This window comes from Panthera uncia, chromosome C2 (assembly GCF_023721935.1).
Source record: "Panthera uncia isolate 11264 chromosome C2, Puncia_PCG_1.0, whole genome shotgun sequence".
Taxonomy (NCBI): Eukaryota; Metazoa; Chordata; class Mammalia; order Carnivora; family Felidae; genus Panthera; species Panthera uncia.
This window is the reverse complement of record NC_064810.1, coordinates 125488730-125508224: the sequence shown is the minus strand read 5'-3', so window position 1 is coordinate 125508224 and position 19495 is coordinate 125488730. Positions and strand designations below refer to the sequence as shown.

General features: G+C 35.8%; 1 protein-coding gene across 7 annotated transcripts in view; it reads left to right on the top strand.

Moving 5' to 3' along the window:
* CEP63 (centrosomal protein 63) overlaps window positions 1-19495 on the top strand; it is a 62777-nt gene that overhangs the window by 15903 nt on the left and 27379 nt on the right. For all 7 annotated transcript variants that reach the window (XM_049629791.1, XM_049629789.1, XM_049629787.1 and 4 more), the window contains 3 exons: window positions 5575-5670; window positions 6645-6767; window positions 11155-11268. In XM_049629791.1, the coding sequence (XP_049485748.1) occupies window positions 5575-5670; window positions 6645-6767; window positions 11155-11268 (333 nt within the window). The remainder of the gene's footprint in view (window positions 1-5574; window positions 5671-6644; window positions 6768-11154; window positions 11269-19495) is intronic.

The window sequence follows — 19495 nt, the reverse complement described above, 5'->3', positions numbered from 1 at the left end:
AAAGTCCCCTACTATTATGGTATTATTATCAAAGAGTTTCTTTATGTTTGTGATTAATTGATTTATGTATGTGGGTGCTTTCAAGTTGGAGGCATAAATATTTACAGTTGTTAGATCTTCTTGGTGGACAGATCCCTTAATTATGATATAATGCCCTTCTTCATCTCTTGTTACATCTTTGTTTTAAAATCTAGTTTGTCTGATATATGTATGACTACTCTGGCTTTCTTTTGACATCCATCAGCATGATAGATGGCTACTTTCAACCTGCAGTGTCTTTAGGTCTAAAATGAGTCTCTTTTAGGCTGTCTTTTTTTTTTTTTTAATGTTTGTTTATTTTGAGAGAGCATGAGTAGGGGAGAGAGAAGAGATTGAGAGAATGAGAGAATCCCAGCGCAGAGCCTGACATGGTGCTCAATTCCACAGACCATGAGATCATGACCTAAACCAAAATCAAGAGTCAGACGCATAGCCAACTGAGCCACTGAGGCCTGTGGATTGGTTTTAATGGCCATTTCTGCTAGTGTTACCTCCTGACACCATGCAGTGCAGGTTGACCTAATGAAACAAACAAGTAAGGAATTTGGAGTCCTGGCTGTGCCTCTTTCCAGCTGATTGGCCTTGGACAAATATTCTAACTTCTCCGAGCCTGTTTAATCATGTGTAAAATTGGAACGTAATGCTTATGTCCCAGGGTTGTTGTGAAGAGTGAGTTACTATTTAAGAATTCTCTTTGAAAACTTCCAATTGTATCTAAAACGATCCGTTATTTCAGTTTTTTCTTCTGTCATCCATAGTGACAGTTTCAAACCTTGGCTCCCGTTTCTCTGCCTAATGCCATCCCTTCTCAGCATTTAACCTCTTTTTTTCCTCTAAGAAATTGAAATATTGTTGAGTGCCCATTATGAACAAGACCCCTGATACATAAATAAAAGTAAACAGTCTTTTCTTCACATTTAGTATTTATGCTTGCCACATGTAGTAAGTAAAAAGAAAAATGGTTCTGCAAGGTTGGTAAGAAAAAACAGTAATCACCTGGCTTACCCCTCTGAAGCTGGAATTCTGGCTGCTTGGAAGCACTCATTTCAATGCCTTTAAGTCTTTTGGTATTCTCCCCATGTTTCTAAGTAACATTTGATACTGATTTTTTTTTTTAATTTTCAGTTTTAGCTATTTATCTAATGACTTGTTACTATGAAAGATAAGGGTTTTACTCTTTTACATACAATTTTCATCCCCTCATCCTGCCAGGATTGTATATCTTAATTTTTGGTTAGATCAGTATTTCATATTTAGATCATTAAGATGGTAGATATTATTCACATCTGAGACAGATAGTCTAATGGTAAGCATATTTCTTGCATAATTTTTTGTTTTCCTGGGAATTAATAATTATCTCATTTTCATTTACTTTTTAAAAATGTACCTACCACTGATTCTTCCCAAACTCTCTGACCCAAGTGTAAGTCTTCTCTGTGTGTTCAGACATATCAGGTAATTTGTTTATTTTTTTTCTTTTTTGTGAAGATGTCTTTAGTGGAACTTGTCATTCTCGAATAAGGATAAGCAATGCTGTAGGCCTGCTGGAGAGCTGTGATTTTGGGAACTCCCTTCACCAGTATTCTAGAGTTTCTTATGCTTTTCTCCTTTTTGTCTTTGTATTCTGTCATATTCTTTATTAGTTTATTTCTTCATTTTTGGTAGAACATACTTTTGAGATCTTCTATGTCTAAAATAACCGTAGTCTCTTTTTATGTCAGATTGAGAGTTTTATCAGCTGTAGAATTCTGCTTTCAAAGTAAATTTTATACAGGATGTTTTTAGTTAAATACGAATCTTTTAGGCTTTAGCATCTGATAATGATAGACTGGTTAAATTTGACCAGCCCACCCACTGAGAATAACTAGGTAAGTTAGATTAAAAAAAAAAAAAAAAAAAAAGTCTGCTTGAAGTAGAGTGCTAAACAAGCTGGTGAAGAATTTACCAGGCCAGGATCTGGGCTAAACGAGAGGTTGAGGCAGGAGCCCAGGGTTGGGGAAGTTATTAGCTGAACCTAGAGAAGGTAGCTCAGAGGATAGAGACTGAATGGGGTTTTTGATAACTTCAAGGAGCTAAGAGAATAAAAGATTTGGTGTCCAAAGCAGCTGTGAACCCCTCCTTACTGTGGGTTGGGACCTCAAAAGGCAGCACTCTAGGAAGAAGGATGGACTGGATATAAAACAGGCCCTCTTGAAATTGTCACTCAGCCACAGACATTTGGATCTTGAAACAGTTTAAGGTGACCCTAGAGTGCTGCTGTCCCTAGGCATCTCCAAAGTTCTAAGCCTTCCAGGAACCTGGAAGAAGCAAACTTAATTTTTTTCCAGAGGGAAAAAAACCCCACTGTTCTGGGGCTTGAATTATTTCTTCAAATAATTTTTGCAAATACAGTGCCTGATACCCACTCAGAAAGTGACCCCTGACACACAAGAAGATAGGCAACAAAAATGCGAAAAAGCAGAAGCGACAGAAGTTAGACACAGATACATGGCAAATCTAGATATTGGGCAAATACCATGCTCCAACTTTGCAATAGCTGTGTTCACTATGGTCAGGGAGGTAAAAGATAAGATTGAGCACTTCAAGAAAGAACTGAAAACTATATAAAAAATGAAATGAGAGGGAATTATAATATTGAAAAGTAAAATAACTCAAATTAAGGCCTTAAAGATTAAGAGATAATTAAGAGAGCTTGGATATAGGACAGAAGAAAATGTTTAGAATAAAGCACGGGCAAATGATGGAAAATATAGAGGGAAGATAAGAGAAAGAGGATCCAGTGAGAAAGTTTAATATGAGTGTTTTTGGAATCCCTGGAGGAGAAGAAAAGAGTATGAATGAGCAGAAGCAATATTTGAAGATAAATTAACCAAATGTGAGGAAGGCCATGTATTTTTGAAGTCAGAGAATCTCAAGCAAGATAATAAAAAGGTTAGTAAAAAGAAATATTTACCTATGTTGAAAGCTAAAGACAAAGAGGAAGTCTGAAAGCAATCAGAGAAAAAAAAGATTATTTAACAAGAAAAAAAGATTATCTATAAACAGCTCTGAACAGCTGACTTGTCAGCTAAAACAGTGGAAGTCGGAAGCCAATAGAGTGATCCTTACAAAGAAATGACTGTTCTCCCTTGCCAAACCAAAATCTATATCCAGAGTAAAGATGACATAAAGATATTTCAAATCAATAAAAATTGAGAGAATTTGTCATTGACAGACCAGCGCCAAGGAAATACTAAGTGTTCTTCAGGCAGATGGAAAATGATCTCAGTTGGAGTTGAGCAGATAAGGAAGAAATGTAAGACAACAGTAAATATGTGGGTAAATCTAAATGAACAGTGACTGTATGTAACAACAGTAGCCTTTTCAGTTTTACATATATGTGTAATTATGATGGCATTTAAGTCTGGTTGGGGTATAAATGGAATTAAAATATTTCTGTAGTCCTTGGGTTGCCTGGGCATTGGTAAAATGACTAACACTGGATTTGTTAAGTTGCAGACCTATGTTTTAATCTCGAGAGAACTATTAAAAGTATATATTGATATATTAATAGAGTATATATTTTCCAAGCTACTAGAGAGAGAATAATGAAATGATCAGAAGTTACCATTTCCAAAGAAGGCAGGAAAGGAGAGAAAAAGGATCTTAGTGCTTATTAAGTACACATTGTACTTAATAAATGACAGATTTAAGGTTTCCTCTGCTATCTGAAGGTTCACCTTACACCACTTCTGCTTTTCAAAAGACTTAAGTTAGTACCTGTCTTTGCTAACTGAAAAAGCTGAAGAGGATTTTTACTTTTATGAAGTGGTCATTGCTTCTTTGCTTTATGCCATCTTGGCTTGTAAACACAGGTTTCATGGGAAGGCTTTCAGATAGTGGGGGGATCCTTGCAGGTCCATTAAATGTAATTGCATAAAATGGCCTAATTAAAAGATACAAATTGTCCAACTGGATACAAATAATTAAACTCAATCATTTGGTGTTTATAAAGATGCACCAAAATTGAATTGTTCTTAAAAGAATTTTGTTTCTGTTTTTTCTAATTAAGATAAAACATTATGTTGATTTCAGGTGTACAATGTAACGATTCAGTAGTTATGTATATTCTGAAGTGATCACCACAATAAGTCTAGCTAACATGTGTCACCATACATGCTTACAAAATTTTTGTGTTTGTGATGAGAACTTTTTTCCCCCAAAGCTTTAGATGCCTCTATTTTCTCCTTTATTGATACTGCCTATTAGGATATGAATCTCTGAGGTTATTTGGTGATCAGTATTTTTATCTTATTTTATTTTAAATTAATACATACAATATTATATTAGTTGTAGGTATACAACATAACAATCTACACATTACAAAATGCTCACCATGATAAGTGTAGTTACCATCTGTCACCATACAGTTATTATAGTATTATTGACTTTATTCTCTATGCTGTACTTTTCATCCTTCTAGTTTATTTTATAATTGTAAGTTTGTAGCTCTTAATTCCCTTTGCCTATTTTGCCCATCCCCCTGCCTTCCTCACCTGGCAACTACCAGTTCTCTGTATTTATGAATTTGTTTCTGTTTGTTTTGTTTTTTAGATTCCACATATAAATGGATGATGAGAACTTTTAAGATGTAATTGTCTTGTTTGCTTTTTTTTTTTTGAATGTTTATTTATTTTTGAGAGAGGGAGAGAGAGAAAAAGCACAAGTGGGGTAGGGGCAGAGAAAGGGAGAGAGAATTCCAAGCAGGCTCCATGCTTTCAGCATGGAGCCCGATGTGGGGCTCAGACCCACGAACCGTGAGAACATGATCTGAGCTGAAGTTGGATGCTTAACCAACTAAGCCACCCAGGCGCCCCTGTTTACTTTGTTTTTTAACTTACTACATTGTGATTATTACCTCTTGTTCCCCATTCTCCCTCTCCCTCCTCACTTATTAATAGATGAAATTCTAACTGGTTATGGAGAGATGTAGAGAGAGACTGATGGGTATTGATGGAGGTGAGGGCTGATAACTAGCTGTGGCTGGTATCAAGCCATTGAAAAATGGTTGGGATAATGCCCTTACTCTGGTTGCTGGAACTGATTTCTTTGAAGTGGGGTAAATGGTAAAGCAGGTTCAAGCCTCCTACTGTCTTTCCATCTAACATGACTATTCTGCACTTTGATTTCTATAACTTTTTCTTGAAGTCTTACTGATTTTTGTTCAATATTCTTAGTTTCCAAGGTTTTTATAACCTTGTATCTCTTAATTTTTTCATGAGTTTTTTTAAATAAAAAATGTTGGGGAGAGTAAGTCAAACAGAGCAAGTTTTCATGTAAATCTAGAAATTTTAGAAAGGTTCTGTTTTCCATTTTTTGTCAGTGTTATGGATTTTTAAGTAATTAGATGTTTGATTTCCTGAGAAGTGGGGTATTACCATATACAGTTGAGAACTTGTTTTTACGGGTAAGTGCAAAGGTTATTTCCTATTTCAATGTTTCAAGGATATTGTTTCAATGCCAATAATGAAAAATACTACACCTTTTGGCTTCTAGGTTGTAATGTTGCGTCAACAAGTAGAAGAACATGAAAAAGTTAAACAAGAGATGGCCATGGACTATAAGCAGGAGTTAAAGAAACTACATGAAGAAGTAAGATTTTAATTATATTATGTGTTGCATAATTCTCTCTTTAACCCTTAGAATTTTGTTAACAGGCCTGTTTGGACTTCACAAAACGAGAAGTGTATATATTCTCTGGGAGGTATAGGGTTAGAAATTTATTTCTTTGTTTTTAAATTCAGGCATAGAGTCTTGTCTAATTATATGTTTGATGCTATCTAAACAGGGATTCTAAAATGTGTTTCTCAGTTGAGTACTTGAAAGAAATAAAGCCGTTTTTGTATAATACTATAAAATATTGATACCAAGAACTTATGTAAAAAAATTTAATGTTTGAGTTAAATCAGCTAGATTTTAAATAATGGAGAATCCAAAGTTTTCAAAAACATTTTGGGATAAATAAGAAAAATAAAAATTGTAGCAACTGAATGTTGCTAATTAACTGAATGTTGAGTTAAATCAGCTAGATTTTAAATAATGAAGAATCCAAAGTTTTCAAAAGCATTTTGGGATAAATAACAAAAGTAAAAATTGTAGCAACTCAATGTTATTCTCCAGATTAGGAAAAAACAACAACAACCTGCTTTTATTTTTATTTAATTCCAAAGCATTCCTCTCCTGCTTACTGAATATCAGTGTTCCACAGGAGAATGACTCAAGAACCACAGGTCTAGAGAAAAGAAAAAAGAATTTTTATTTACTGCTTTTATCATGGGTGTGGTTTATGGGGTCCTTAAGTGCAAGGCTATTGTAATAAAAATTAAAGTTTTGTTTAAAAAATATTTTTCCCTTGATTTTTTTCTTTGATGCAATATCTTTCTGTTCTAGTGTTTATTTTTTATATGCAAGTTTGAATCTTTGTATTTAATTTGCAAATCTAACACGCTCAGTCTATTTTCAGTAGTCCTGTTTAGCACTGCTCTTGCTTTCATAATACCAATTTGTTCCACCATGACTGTTTACAAATTCTTAAATTTTAAGTCTAGAAATAACTGTGTCTACAGTTAGGCAGACTGAAAAGAAGCTATGAAAGACTACAGAAAAAGCATATAAGGGACTTCAGAGGAAACACCAAAAATCACAGGGAAGATCGATCTGAAATTGAGAGGTTAACTGGAAAAATAGAGGTACGTTCATGGTAATAATTTCTTCATAGTGGTTGGCAGACTTCCTGTAGGAAGGTGCTCTTTCTAGAAATGGTACTAGTTCTGAACCTGGTTTTCTGCCGTCTCCAGGACTGGCGTGGAGCTATTTCAGAGGTACATCCTGTCATCACCTGGTCTCCTGTGGTTAATGGGGTTATTACCTATCAGTAGTTTCCAGTGGGGCACTACCAACCACCCTTTGAGGGCATTTGGAAATGTACGGACACATTACTTTGGTTGTCCAAATGACTGGGAGTGAAACTGGTGTTTAGGGGACAGGGACTAGGGATTCTAAACATGCCCAGGGCCACACTACCCAGGAAGGGTTACTGTCCCCAAAATGCCAATATTGAGAAACATTGACCACCAGTCATTACCAGTCCTCCATGGGCAGTGTCCTTGTCTTATTTACCACCTAATAGAATAGGGGTTAGTAAATGTTGAAAGTACTTGGCTTTTTGTACAGAGTACTGTGCATATCAGATTGCTTATCTTCAGTTCCCATTTAGATGTAGTAAGCCATTTACTCCCTTCTTTGCTAACTTTCTTTTTATTAAGGCAGAGTAACTCTGGTTATTGTGTATGTTGATTCCCAGAGGACCTAAGGGAGGTGGTGAGTTAACACTGCCAAGAGTGAAGGAAGAAACAGCATGAGGCTGTCACTCTTTTCCCTGGTATCTGCCTCTCCCCTCCTCTGTCTATGCCATTGGTCCTCCAGTGTACCAAGAATCACCAGAGTCCTCTTTAGGCTGTCAGAGATTCTGCTCCAGTAGTATGATGTGGGGCCTAGGAATCTGCATTTTATCTAGCTCCCCTGGATGTTTGTAATTTGAGAAGTATTGTTCAACATCTCTCTATGATTAGTTACAATTTTCTCAGAGCATCTGTCACCCACAAATACCATTATTACTATTTAGAATTGTAATTTCTATAGTTAGTGTTCTTTTACATCATAATATTTTTATACATTCGAAGAGCCTAAACTCAGAGGACTATGCAGATACTGCTTCCTTTCCAGGCATCTTCAGCAATACCTGAGGTTTTCTCCCCAGACTCCTCATCTTCCTCTTGTTCCTCATTACCACTTCTTGGCCATTCTCTTTTCTACCTTAAGACCCCATCTTTGATCTTCATGTCTTCAGCCTGTATCCCCTACCAATATACATACAACCAAAGTCGTCATCTTCTGATCCTTGGGTTATTTCCCTTAGAGGTTTCAGCTTCCAGGACACTGTCACTGTCTCCAACAATACACTTACCATAATTCTTAAAGATTTCAGTATCTACAAGGATGATACTTATATGACTCTGGTCTTTGAATTCCTTGTTGTTCTTTCCTCCATGGGCATATTGATCTCCTCCTTATCTCATCCACCCATTCCCGCTACTGTTCCTTAGGTGTCGTCATGACCAAACTTGCAACCCTCCTGGAATCACATTTTTAAGCATTTCATTCTTTGACTACCATCCTTCTCTTTTTAGCTCACTTCCTCTAGTCCCTTGACTCTCAATAGTCACTTGATCCCATCCCCAAGTGATTGAATTCTGCCACCTTTTCACTATCTCATGCCTTCATGTGTCAGTCATTACCCAGCTTCAATTCCATTGTAACATTCCTTATATTCCCCTTCAGCTCCTGTGTCCCTCTCTTACTTCATCATATGTGCTTGGCAAAACCATAACTCTAGTTAAATCCAGCTTTCTGCCCAGTCTCTACTTGCCATGTGTGGTAGACCGTGGCTGGAGAAAAACATAATTATGCTGACTGGCCTCATTTTAAATTCATGGTCACTTCCTCAAATAAGTCTTAATGCTACCCAGAAACATACTATATTTCCCTTCACTCTGCTACTTTCCATAATGACTATTTCATACTTTCTCTTTTCTCAAATTTCGACACTTTTTTCCACATTCTTATATTTGGGTGATGATCTTGCTTTCCATTTCATTGAGAAAATAGAAGCAATAAGAAGAGATTTTCACAGACTTCTGACACTATATCTTCCCACCTATTTGCATCTGTGCCCATATACTTTGCCTTCTTGCTGGTGGAACTGCCCGTACTCTCCCCGATCCTTACCCAAGACATGGCTCCAGCGATTCTTCTCTCTTCTGCATCCTCCCTTCTTTCATACTGGATATTTCCACCACCATCCAGATTTCTCCCCTCTTAAATCCTCTTTTGACCTCTCTTTCTCTGGATGCTGCCCCATTTTTTTCTTCATTTTTTAAAAATGTTTATTTGTTTTTGAGAGAGAGGGCAAGCAGGGTAGGGGCAGAGACAGAGGGAGACACAGAATCTGAAGCACAGAGCCCAACGTGGGGCTTGAACTTTTGAAATCATGCATGACCTGAGCTGAAGTCGGATGCTTGACTGAGCCACCCAGGCACCCATTTTCCTTTGTTTTATAACTAAACTACTTTAGGCATCTGTACTGGTCTCCAATTCCTCATTGTCCATTTTTCTTGCACCCACTCAATTAGGCTTTTGCCCCCTCAACTCTGCAGAAGCTATTTACTTGGAGGTCACCAATGACTTGTACCTGAAAATAGTTCCTTGATTTGACTTAGAGAACAGCCATACTTTCCTGGGCTTTCTCCTACCTTGTTAACCAGTCCTCTCAATCTCTTTTGATCCCCAGCCTTTTACCTTTGGAATACCCTAGGGTAGTGTCATTGGACCTCTTCTTTTTTCTATCCATGCTCCCTCCCTTGGTGATATCATCCAGTCTTGTAGTTTTTAGCACTGTATATATGTTGATAATTCCCACTTAGATATATCCAGCCTTGACCTGTCCTTTTTGCTACAGAATAATTTTTCCAACTGCCTGTTTCAGCTGTTTCACATCTCCACCTTGATATCTAAAGCTGTGTCACACTTCATACTGGTTTTCTCTTCCCCATCTACCAACACCATTCCTGTTTTAGTTAATGGCAACTCCATTCCTCAACTTTTCAAGCCTAAAACCTTGGAGTCACCCTCGGCTTCTCTTTTCTCCACACAGCAGCCAGAATGATTCTGTTGTAATTATGTCAGATCATGTCCTCTCCTCTACAAAAAACCTTCTAGTAGCTTCTCTCAAAAGCTGAAGTGATCCTGATCACCTACACAATCTTGCTCCTTGTTAACTGACCTTTCTCTACCTACTTTTCCTTTTACTCCATTCAAGCCATACCTCATTGCTTGCCCTTAAACATACCAGGACATTTCTACCAGTTCAACCTTTGTACTTGCCTTTCCATCGTCCCAGAATAGTATGACTTCATCCCTATCTCCCTGGGAATTTAAATGTTACTCAGTCTGGCCATCCTTTTTTTAAAATTGCAACTCCCAACTCTGAGTACTGTGTGCTCCATCTTCTCTAAAATAGGTATTATCATGTAATGTATTATACAGTGAATGTGTTGTCTATTGCCAATTGAATGGGGCTAGGATTTTGTTTGTTTTTGTTAACTGTTGTATCCCCAATCCCTAAAATAGCCCCTGGCATATATAGGAGAATGAATGAATGAATGAATGAATGATTATCAGAAAGCTGGTTAACTGTGATTACCCCCAAGTTAGCATGAGACTTCTGGAGTTGAGGGTCCTAGAGAACAGTGATAGAAATCCCTTTGATTTTCATAACTCATAATTTCATATTTTATATGATCATAAATCATATTTTCATAATCATATTTTCATAAATATCGGGCTCATCTTCTTTGTTGCTCATGCAACTTGTAGTGACCCATCATTAATTTTGACTGTTCCACTTTGGGTTACAAATACCTGTTAAAATTTAGTACAGATCTCCCATTGTTATTCAAGTTCTTGCAGTTGTTTTGTTGAGATGGTAAAAATCTGGATATCAAAGGGTGTTCTGCTTTAGGAATCTATTTGGTTCCTGAATTTCAGATACTGAGAAGAATTGGGCTACGGAGGGACTTACCTGAAAATTTATTTGATCTGTTCAATTTCTGTGTTTGGATATCAAGAATTGGTAGCAGGATCTCCTCATAATCATATTTTGAAATTTTAGTTCTCTTCAGATCAGTTTTCTGAAGAACATCACAAAAAATGATAACAACCTTTAGGTGGCAGCAAATCTGTGAAAACCATCGTGGACCCAGTATTCAGCATCTGTGCTTCATACTCTTCACCATTAGGGTGTTAAATTTAGAGAGACAGATCTCCAGAGGCTCAGTATGTCAGGAATTTAGTGTTGCTCTCCAGTTCTATCAGCTAAGTGAGTAATGGAGCTCCTGCTGGGGAGTAAGGTGTGTGTATACCCAGGAACGAGGGGAAAAATTAAAGTAAGAATGAATCTGGGAAGCATGACAGTAAGGAGAAGCACTTAGAAGTTAAGTATCTTAATTGCCTCTTCAGGAATTTCGTCAGAAATCACTGGACTGGGAGAAGCAACGCCTGATTTATCAGCAACAGGTATCTTCTCTGGAAGCACAGAGGAAGGCTTTGGCAGAACAATCAGAGATAATTCAGGTAGGTTTAAGCCATTTTAAAAAAAGAGGCGGAGAAGTCTTGATGACATTGGCACTAGCTGAACGCAGTACACGGGTGCTCTCTCATATCTGCTCACGTCTTTGTGCCACATGCTCCTTTGCCTGCTCCCTCCCTCCCTTGTGTTCTCTTGCACTCTCACTCTGTGGCTGTCTGGTTCTCCTGATCACTACATGCTCACGTTCACGTCATTCTCCTAATCTTGGTCTTCCCTTTTTCTCCCCCTCTGTCCTTCCCCTTCTCCCTCTCTCTACCTCTGTTCTTTCTCTGTTTTCTTTTCCATTTCTTTAGTGTTTGGCTGTTTCTGGCTCTTGCCTTGGCTCCACTTCTGTGTCTCGCTCTGTTTCTGATAGCTGGGGTACCTTGGCTGAGATGCCTCCGCCAGGGAGCCTCAGATCGGCTGCTGTTTGCATACAGATACTAAGAGATTCATACTGCACTGATGTGCATACTAACTAAAAGTATCTTTGTGGTGACAGATACTTTTTAGAACTGTAGTAAAAACCTTTTTTTAAATGAACTGGTGGCTTAAGCAGAACTAAAAAATTGCTACCTAATTTGGGGATATTGCTTCTTAGAATACACTCATTTTGTATGCTTTTCCAATTAAAAACCAAGAACATAAAAGGAAATGAACATAGAGGGGAGTAAATATGTGTGACCATTCATTGTGTGCCAGACACAGTCTCAGTGCTTCTTCTAGAAGCAGTTATCTGGAATATATTGTTCTGTGTTATCTCTTTCATTTGATAATCTGTCAAGGTTGGTAGTTATCTCTGTCTTACAGAATAAGGGAATTACTGGAGAAATTATAAGAGCTGAAGGAAAACCTTAAAAAAATATATTTAAAAAAAAGTCTGCATTATTTTCTGCTTTAAGTCTCAGTAATGTTTTGGCTTTTAATCATTCCCCTGAAATAACAGCTGGCTGATAAAGTACCATGAATGCTGTGCTGTGAGTAACTCTGGTCAGGTGGCACGAGGGGCCTCCAGCATCCTCAAGGAGGAAAATTATTTACTACGCTGCAGCAAGCTATGCAGTCAGAGTGGGCCAATAAAATCCTGGATGTCTAGACCAGAGTTTTTTTTTTACCTGAATGCTAAAGCACTGTGCAAACATAAATAGTTATAAGATATTGTTAAATTCTTTTTTTTTTAATGTTTATTTATTTTTGAGGGAGACAGAGCTCCTCCAGGGGAGGAGCAGAGAGATAGGGAGACACAGAATCAGAAGAGGCTCCAGGCTCCGAGCTGGCAGCACAGAGCCTGACACAGGGCTCAAACCCACAAACTGCGAGATCATGACCTGAGCTGAAGTTGGACATTTAACCGACTGAGCCACCCAGGTGCCCCTATTATATTCTAATTGTAACCTTCAGGTTGGAAAAAAAAAAAAAAAAAAGGAATCACATCCTACTTTTTAGTTCTCAATTACTCATCTGTGGAGTGTGCTTACTATTGATTGCAAATCCTTTTTTCAAATTACTATTGTGATTACTCTGCATAATTAAACCTCATTGTTGGTAAAAGTGAGATTTTTATTTACCATAATTCAGCTAGGCTAGAAGAAGCAGCCTTTAAAAAGCCAGCACTTGTTTTCCCTACTGAGGGTGTTTGAATTATTCTTCTGATACTCTGCCTGCTTAACTCAAAAAATGTTATTGATAATATATTTCTCTTTCTTCCTTAGCAAACTAAACAAAATTAAATCTTCATGTGATTCAGTATGTGGCAGTGCTGTGTGAGCGTCATTAAAAAAAAAGAAAAAAACTTTTAAATGAATTTCTGTATAGTTGTTACCCAACATTAGATGGTTACCATCATTTTGCCAGTCTTTTTTTTTTTAATTGTGGTAGAAAACACTTTAAAATTTACCATGTTAATGATTTTAAAGGGTATGGTATAGTAATGTTAACTATATGCGTAGAGTTGTGTAACAGGTCTCTAAAACTTTTCTCACTTGCAAAACTAGGCTCTGTACCCATTGAACAACAGCTCATTTTGCTAGTCTTATTTCATCCTTCTCCACTTTTTTATCTTTGGGTGGAATATTGCAAAGCAAATTACAGAAATTGTCATATTTCCCCACAGATAAGGACTTTAAAAAATTATGATATACTAGTACTACATTAACAGAATAAACGATCTATTAACATAATTTAATGCTTACTCTGTTCAGACTTCCCCAGTTGTCTGAAGTTACGTCTTTTTACAGTTGGATGTTTAAATTGGAATCCAGTCAAGGTTGACACATTACATTTTGGCGATATGTGAATCACCATTGAATAATAAAGGCAGAAAATCTGGGTGATTGGATAAATGAATATCACATCTACACTTCCCCAAGTTTTTAAAAACTCTTGATGTAGACTTTTTTCTTATCCATCTTTTAACATTTAAAAGTGGAGTTCATAGTAACTTCTCAATCTTTGAGTCATTTATTTGTTCAAGTTCTTTCTTCTGGTCAGCTATTAAAGTTACATAATACATGTTCATTTTAGAAAAATGAGAAAATGTGGATGACATGAGAAGTAAATAAAATAACCCATAATTCTGTCCTTTAGAGAGTTAGTTACCATGATTTACATGTTGGTATAAATTTCTTCCAACTTTTACTATGCTTATCTGCAGTTATATACTGCAGTCATGTACCTTTAGTAGGAAAACATTGTTATGTGTGTGTGGGAATATGTATCCTTGGTTTTTAGATTCCACATATAAGTGAAATCATACAGTTTTTGTCTTTCTGTCTGATTTATTTCACTTAGCATAATGGCCTCTAGGTCCATTCATGTTGTCACAGTGGCAAGATTTCATTTTTTTTATGACAGTAATATTCCATTATAATAGAATATGAATATATATGCACACACCCCACATCTTCTTTACCTGTTTATCTATTAATGGACACTTAGGTTGTTTCTATGTCTTGGCTGTTACAAGCAGTGCTGCAGTGAACATAAGGGTACATACATCTCTTTGAGTTGATATTTTTGTTTTCTTCAGCTAAAGACCCAGGAGTGGAATTACTGGATCACATGGCAGTTCTATTTTTAATTTGTTGAGGAGCCCTCAGACTTTTTTCTGTAGTGGCTGCACCAATTTATATTCCCACCAGCATTGTATAATGTCTCCCTTTTCTCCACTCAGTAATACTTGTCTTTTTGATACTAGCCACTCTGACAGGTATAATGTGATACTTCATTATGATTTTGATTTGCATTTCTCTGATGATAAGTGATGTGTAGCATCTTTTCATGTGCCTGTTGGCCATCTGTATGTCTTTGGAAAAATGACTATTCGTTTTCATTTTATTTTATTTTATTTTATTTTATTTTATTTTATTTTATTTTCCTCTGCCCATTTTAAAATCAGGTTTGGTTTTTTGATATTAAGTTGTGTAAGTTATTTATATATTTTGGATTTTAACTCCTTATCATATGTATGACTTGCAAGTATCTTCTCCCATTCAGCAGATTGCCTATTTGTTTTGTTTATGGTTTCTTTTATTGTGGAAAATGTTTTTAGCTTGATGTAATTCCATTTGTATATTTTAGCTTTTGTTGCCCTTGCCACAGGAGACTGGTCCAAAAAAATATTGCTAAGACTGATGTCAGAGCTTACTGCCTGTGTTTTCTTCGAGGAGTTTTATGGTTTCACTTTTTATGTACAAGTCTTTAATCTATTTTGAATTTTTGTATGAAGTGTAAGATAGTGGTCCAGTTTCATTCTTGTGCACGTAGCTGTCTAGTTTTCCCATCATTTATTGAAGAGACTGTTTTTCCCCTTTGTATGTTCTTGTCTCCTTTGTCATAGATTAATTGACCATATAAGCATGGGTTTGCTTCTGGTTTCTATTCTGTTCCATTGATATATGTGTCTGTTTTCATACTGGTATCTTACTGCATTAGTTACTATAGCTTTGCAGTATAGTTTGAAATTAGGGGGCATGATACGTCCTGCTTTGTTCTTCTTTCTTAAGATTGCTTTGGCTACTTGGCATTTTTTGTAGTTCCATAGAAATATTACGATTCTTTGTTATAGTTCTGTGAAAAATGCCATTGATATTTTGATGGGGATTGCATTGAATTTATAGATTGCTTTGGGTAGTATAGACATTTTAATTCTTTTAATTTATGAGCATGGAATATATCTTTCTATTTATGTTGTTTTCACTTTCTTTCATCAATGTCTTACGGTTTTCAGTGTACAGATCTTTCACCTTATTGATTAAATTTATTCCTAGGTGTTTTATTCTTTTTGATGCAATTGTAATTGCAATTATTTTTGCAGTGGCATTTTTCTGATAGCTCATTATTAGTGTGCACAAATACACTACTATGTTAGTATGTTAATTTTGTATCCTACAGCTTTACGGAATTCATTTATTAGTTCTAGCAGTTTTTTCTGTAGTCTTTAGGGCTTTCTTTATGTAGTGTCATGCTATCTGCAAATTGTGACAGTTTTACTTTTTCCTTTCCAATTCTGATGGCCTTTTATTTCTTTTTCTTGACTAGTCACTGTGGCTAGGACTTCTAACACTATGTTGAATAAAAGTGGTGAGAGTGGGCATCCTTGTCTTACTCCTGATCTTAGAGGAAAAGCTTTCAGCTTTTTACTGTTGAGTAAGTAGGTTAGCTGTGGATTTGTCATTTATGCCCTTTATTATGTTGAGATATGTTTCCTGTATATCCACTTTATTAGGAGTTTTTATCATAATGGATATTGAATTATCAAATGCTTTTTCTGCGACTATTGAGATGATCCTGTGATTTTTATCTTTCATTTTGTGGTGTCTCACATTGATTGGTTTGCGGATATTGAACCATCCTTATGTTCCTGGAATAAATCCCATTTGATCATGATATATGATCCTTTTAATGTATTGTTGAATTCAGTTTGCTAATATTCTATTGAGGATTTTTGCATCTGTGTTCATCAGGGATGTTGACTTGTAAATTTCTCTTTTTTTGTGGTGTCTTTGGTTTTGATATTAGGGTAATTAATGCTGGCCTCATAAAATGAATTTGGAAGCATTCCTTACTCTTCAGTATTTTGGAATAATTTGAGAAGGGTAGATACTAACTCTTGTTTAAATGTTTTGTAGAATTCACCTATAAAGCCGTCTAGTTTTGGACTTTTGTATTTTGGGAGTTTTAAAATTACTGGTTCAATTTCACTACTTGTAGTTGGTCTATCCAGATTTTCTATTTATGTGTGACTTAGTCTTGGAAGGTTGTGTGTTTCTAGGAATTTATCCATTCAAAGTTTTCCAGTTTGTTGGCATGTAATTGTTTGTGGTATCCTTTTATGATCCTTTGTATTTTCTGTGGTGTCATTTGTAACTCTTTTATTTATTTTGTCCTTCTCTCTCTTTTGTTTTTTTTCTTATGAATATGGCTGGAGGTTTATCAGTTTTATTTATCTTTTCAAAGAACCAGTTTTTAGTTTCATTGCTCTTTTCTGTTTTATTTAAGTCTCTATTTCATTTATTTCCTCTGACCTTTATTATTTCTTCCTTCTACTAACTTTAGGCTTTGTTCTTCTTTTCCTAGTTCCTTTATGTGTAAAGTTAGATTGTTCATTTGAGATTTTTGTTTCTTGACATAGGCCTCTATCTTTAAGAACTTCCCTCTTAAAACTACTTTTGATACATTGTTTCCATTTTCATTTGTTTCAAGGTATTTTTTTCTTTCAATTTTGTTGTTGTTGTTGTTGACCTATTAGTTGTTTATAGCGTGTTGTTTAGTCTCCAGGTGTTTGTGTTTTTTCCAATTTTCTTCTTGCAGTCAATTTCTATTTTCATATTATTGGGGTCAGAAAAGATGCTTCGTATGATTTCAATCTTATTGAATTTATTGTGGTTTGTTTTGTGGTTTGACATGTGGTCTGTCCTGGAGAATGTTCCATGTACACTTGAGAAGAGTGTATTTTGCAGTTTTTGGATGACATGTTTCGTTTATGTCTGTTAAATCCATCTGGTCTAATGTGTCCTTTAAAGCCAGTGTTTACTTACTGGTTTTCTGTCTGGCTAGTCTATTCATTCAGGTAGGGTGTTAAAGTCATCTACTATTTATTATATTACTGTCAGTTCTCTCTTTATGTCATTTAATCTTTTCCTTATTATGTAGGTGCACTAAGCATTTTATAATACAATATTTTATTTAACTTTCACGCTTAAGATTTTCCTTTTTATTTTTTATTAAAAAAAAATTTTTTTTTAACGTTTATTTATTTTTGAGACAGAGCATGAACGGGGGAGGGTCAGAGAGAGGGAGACACAGAATCTGAAACAGGCTCCAGGCTCTGAGGTGTCAGCACAGAGCCCGACGCGGGGCTTGAACTCATGGACCGTGAGATCATGACCTGAGCCGAAGTCGGCCGCTTAACCGACTGAGCCACCCAGGCGCCCCAAGATTTTCCTTTTTAAATATGACAAATCAACAAATGTATAGTAATAATGATTGCAAAGGAGTCCAGTCTACTATTAAGTGTACCATAATTTACATAACCAATCCCTAATTATAGAGCATGTAGTGTTTTTACTTTTTCACTCTTGTAAATAGTGCTTGGTTGAATGTCTTTATATAACCATCTAGGAGAATATGTCCATTTATATTCTTAAGAAATGGCCCTAGAAGTGAAATTGCTGCATCCGTGTAGTTGTCTTAAAGATTTTAATATATATTGGGAAAGTACTCTCAAAAGTTTTGTTGATACAGACTTTCACCAGCAGTGTTTGAGATTGTCCATTTTCTCACACTTTACCAATGTTGGGCACTATTATTTCTTTTAATTTCCCCTACTTCTAGACTTGTCTTTGCCAATCTTATAGGGGAAAAAATATGGTATCTGATTATTTGTTTTTAATTTGCATTTCTTTAATTATGAATTAGGGTGAGCATTTTTTCATGTACTTGCAGGCATTTCCAGTTTTTATAAATGTTTTATGTCCTCTGCCCATTTTTCTTTTAGTATATTTATATTTTACTATTTTGAAATAGCTCTTCATACATTACCTATATTATTAGCCTTTAGCCGTTTTGTTGCAATTGTGGATATTTTCCTATTTGACCTTAATTTTTGCCTAATAGTTTTTTTTGGAAATACAGTTGTTTCATAAACAATTACTTAGAATTGCTTAGTTCTATTAATTTTTTCTTTAGGGTTTCTGTCTTTGATGTCATACTATAAAGCCTTATCTAAGCCAAGATTTCTTCTGCTTTATAATTTCTTTTTTATATATTTGATCTGAAAATTATTTTGTGACATGGTATTTGATACGCTAATCTTTTTTTTTTCTAAATGGTTATCCACATAATTTATTGACTGTTAGATTTTGAGAACTTGACAGAACGAATCTAAAATTGATGTAGAAAAATAAATGAATGGTACTAGGCAACATTTTTTAAAAAGAGGGTGATGTTCTATCAAATATTAAAAAATACAGTTGCTAAACAACATGACATTAGATACAGTGATAGAATGATGGTTACATTTGCATAGGAAAGGATCCATTTAGTCACTGAAACATAAGGTTATTTCTGTGTGGAAGGCAAGCAATCACCGGCTGCTTTCTCTCTTGCCCATATACAAGTGTTGAAAGGAGATATTAAGGGAAATCTTAGAGAACATTAATAACATTAAAAAAATTAAAATATTAAACCAGCACAGAGTATAAAATATTTAGCCCATAAATGGTATGTGAGAAAAATAGAGGCTGCATTAAATATATATGTTTTCCTTTTGAAATATTTAGATGAGCTGTATGATATTGTACGAGTCAGTTCTAAATCCACTTTTCAATTATGTATGTGTGAGTATAAATGTAATATTTTTTAAAGCATCATATTTCTCTCACAACTTACAAAGAAAAGATGATCCTAACTCAAATTTAAAGTTTGTGGTGACATAGACATGACAGTGATAAGAAGGTGTTACTGGGAGCGGTTCTCTTAATGGGCTTGTCAAGCTGCTAGTTGGTGGAAATGCTGCAAGGCTGTGGCTGCGCTGACACATTTGGAGTTGACACTGATGGGGAGGTTGGTGAAGATGGATCCCGCCGTGGCCATAGCTTCATACTGGGATCCTTTGGAAAATAAAAGGCCCTTGTTTCACATGACACTGTTCTCAGGAATCTTGGCGGTCTGGGAGAGCCACACCCTTGAAGCACCAGGATTATAGACCTCAACCCAGCGAAGGATTTGACT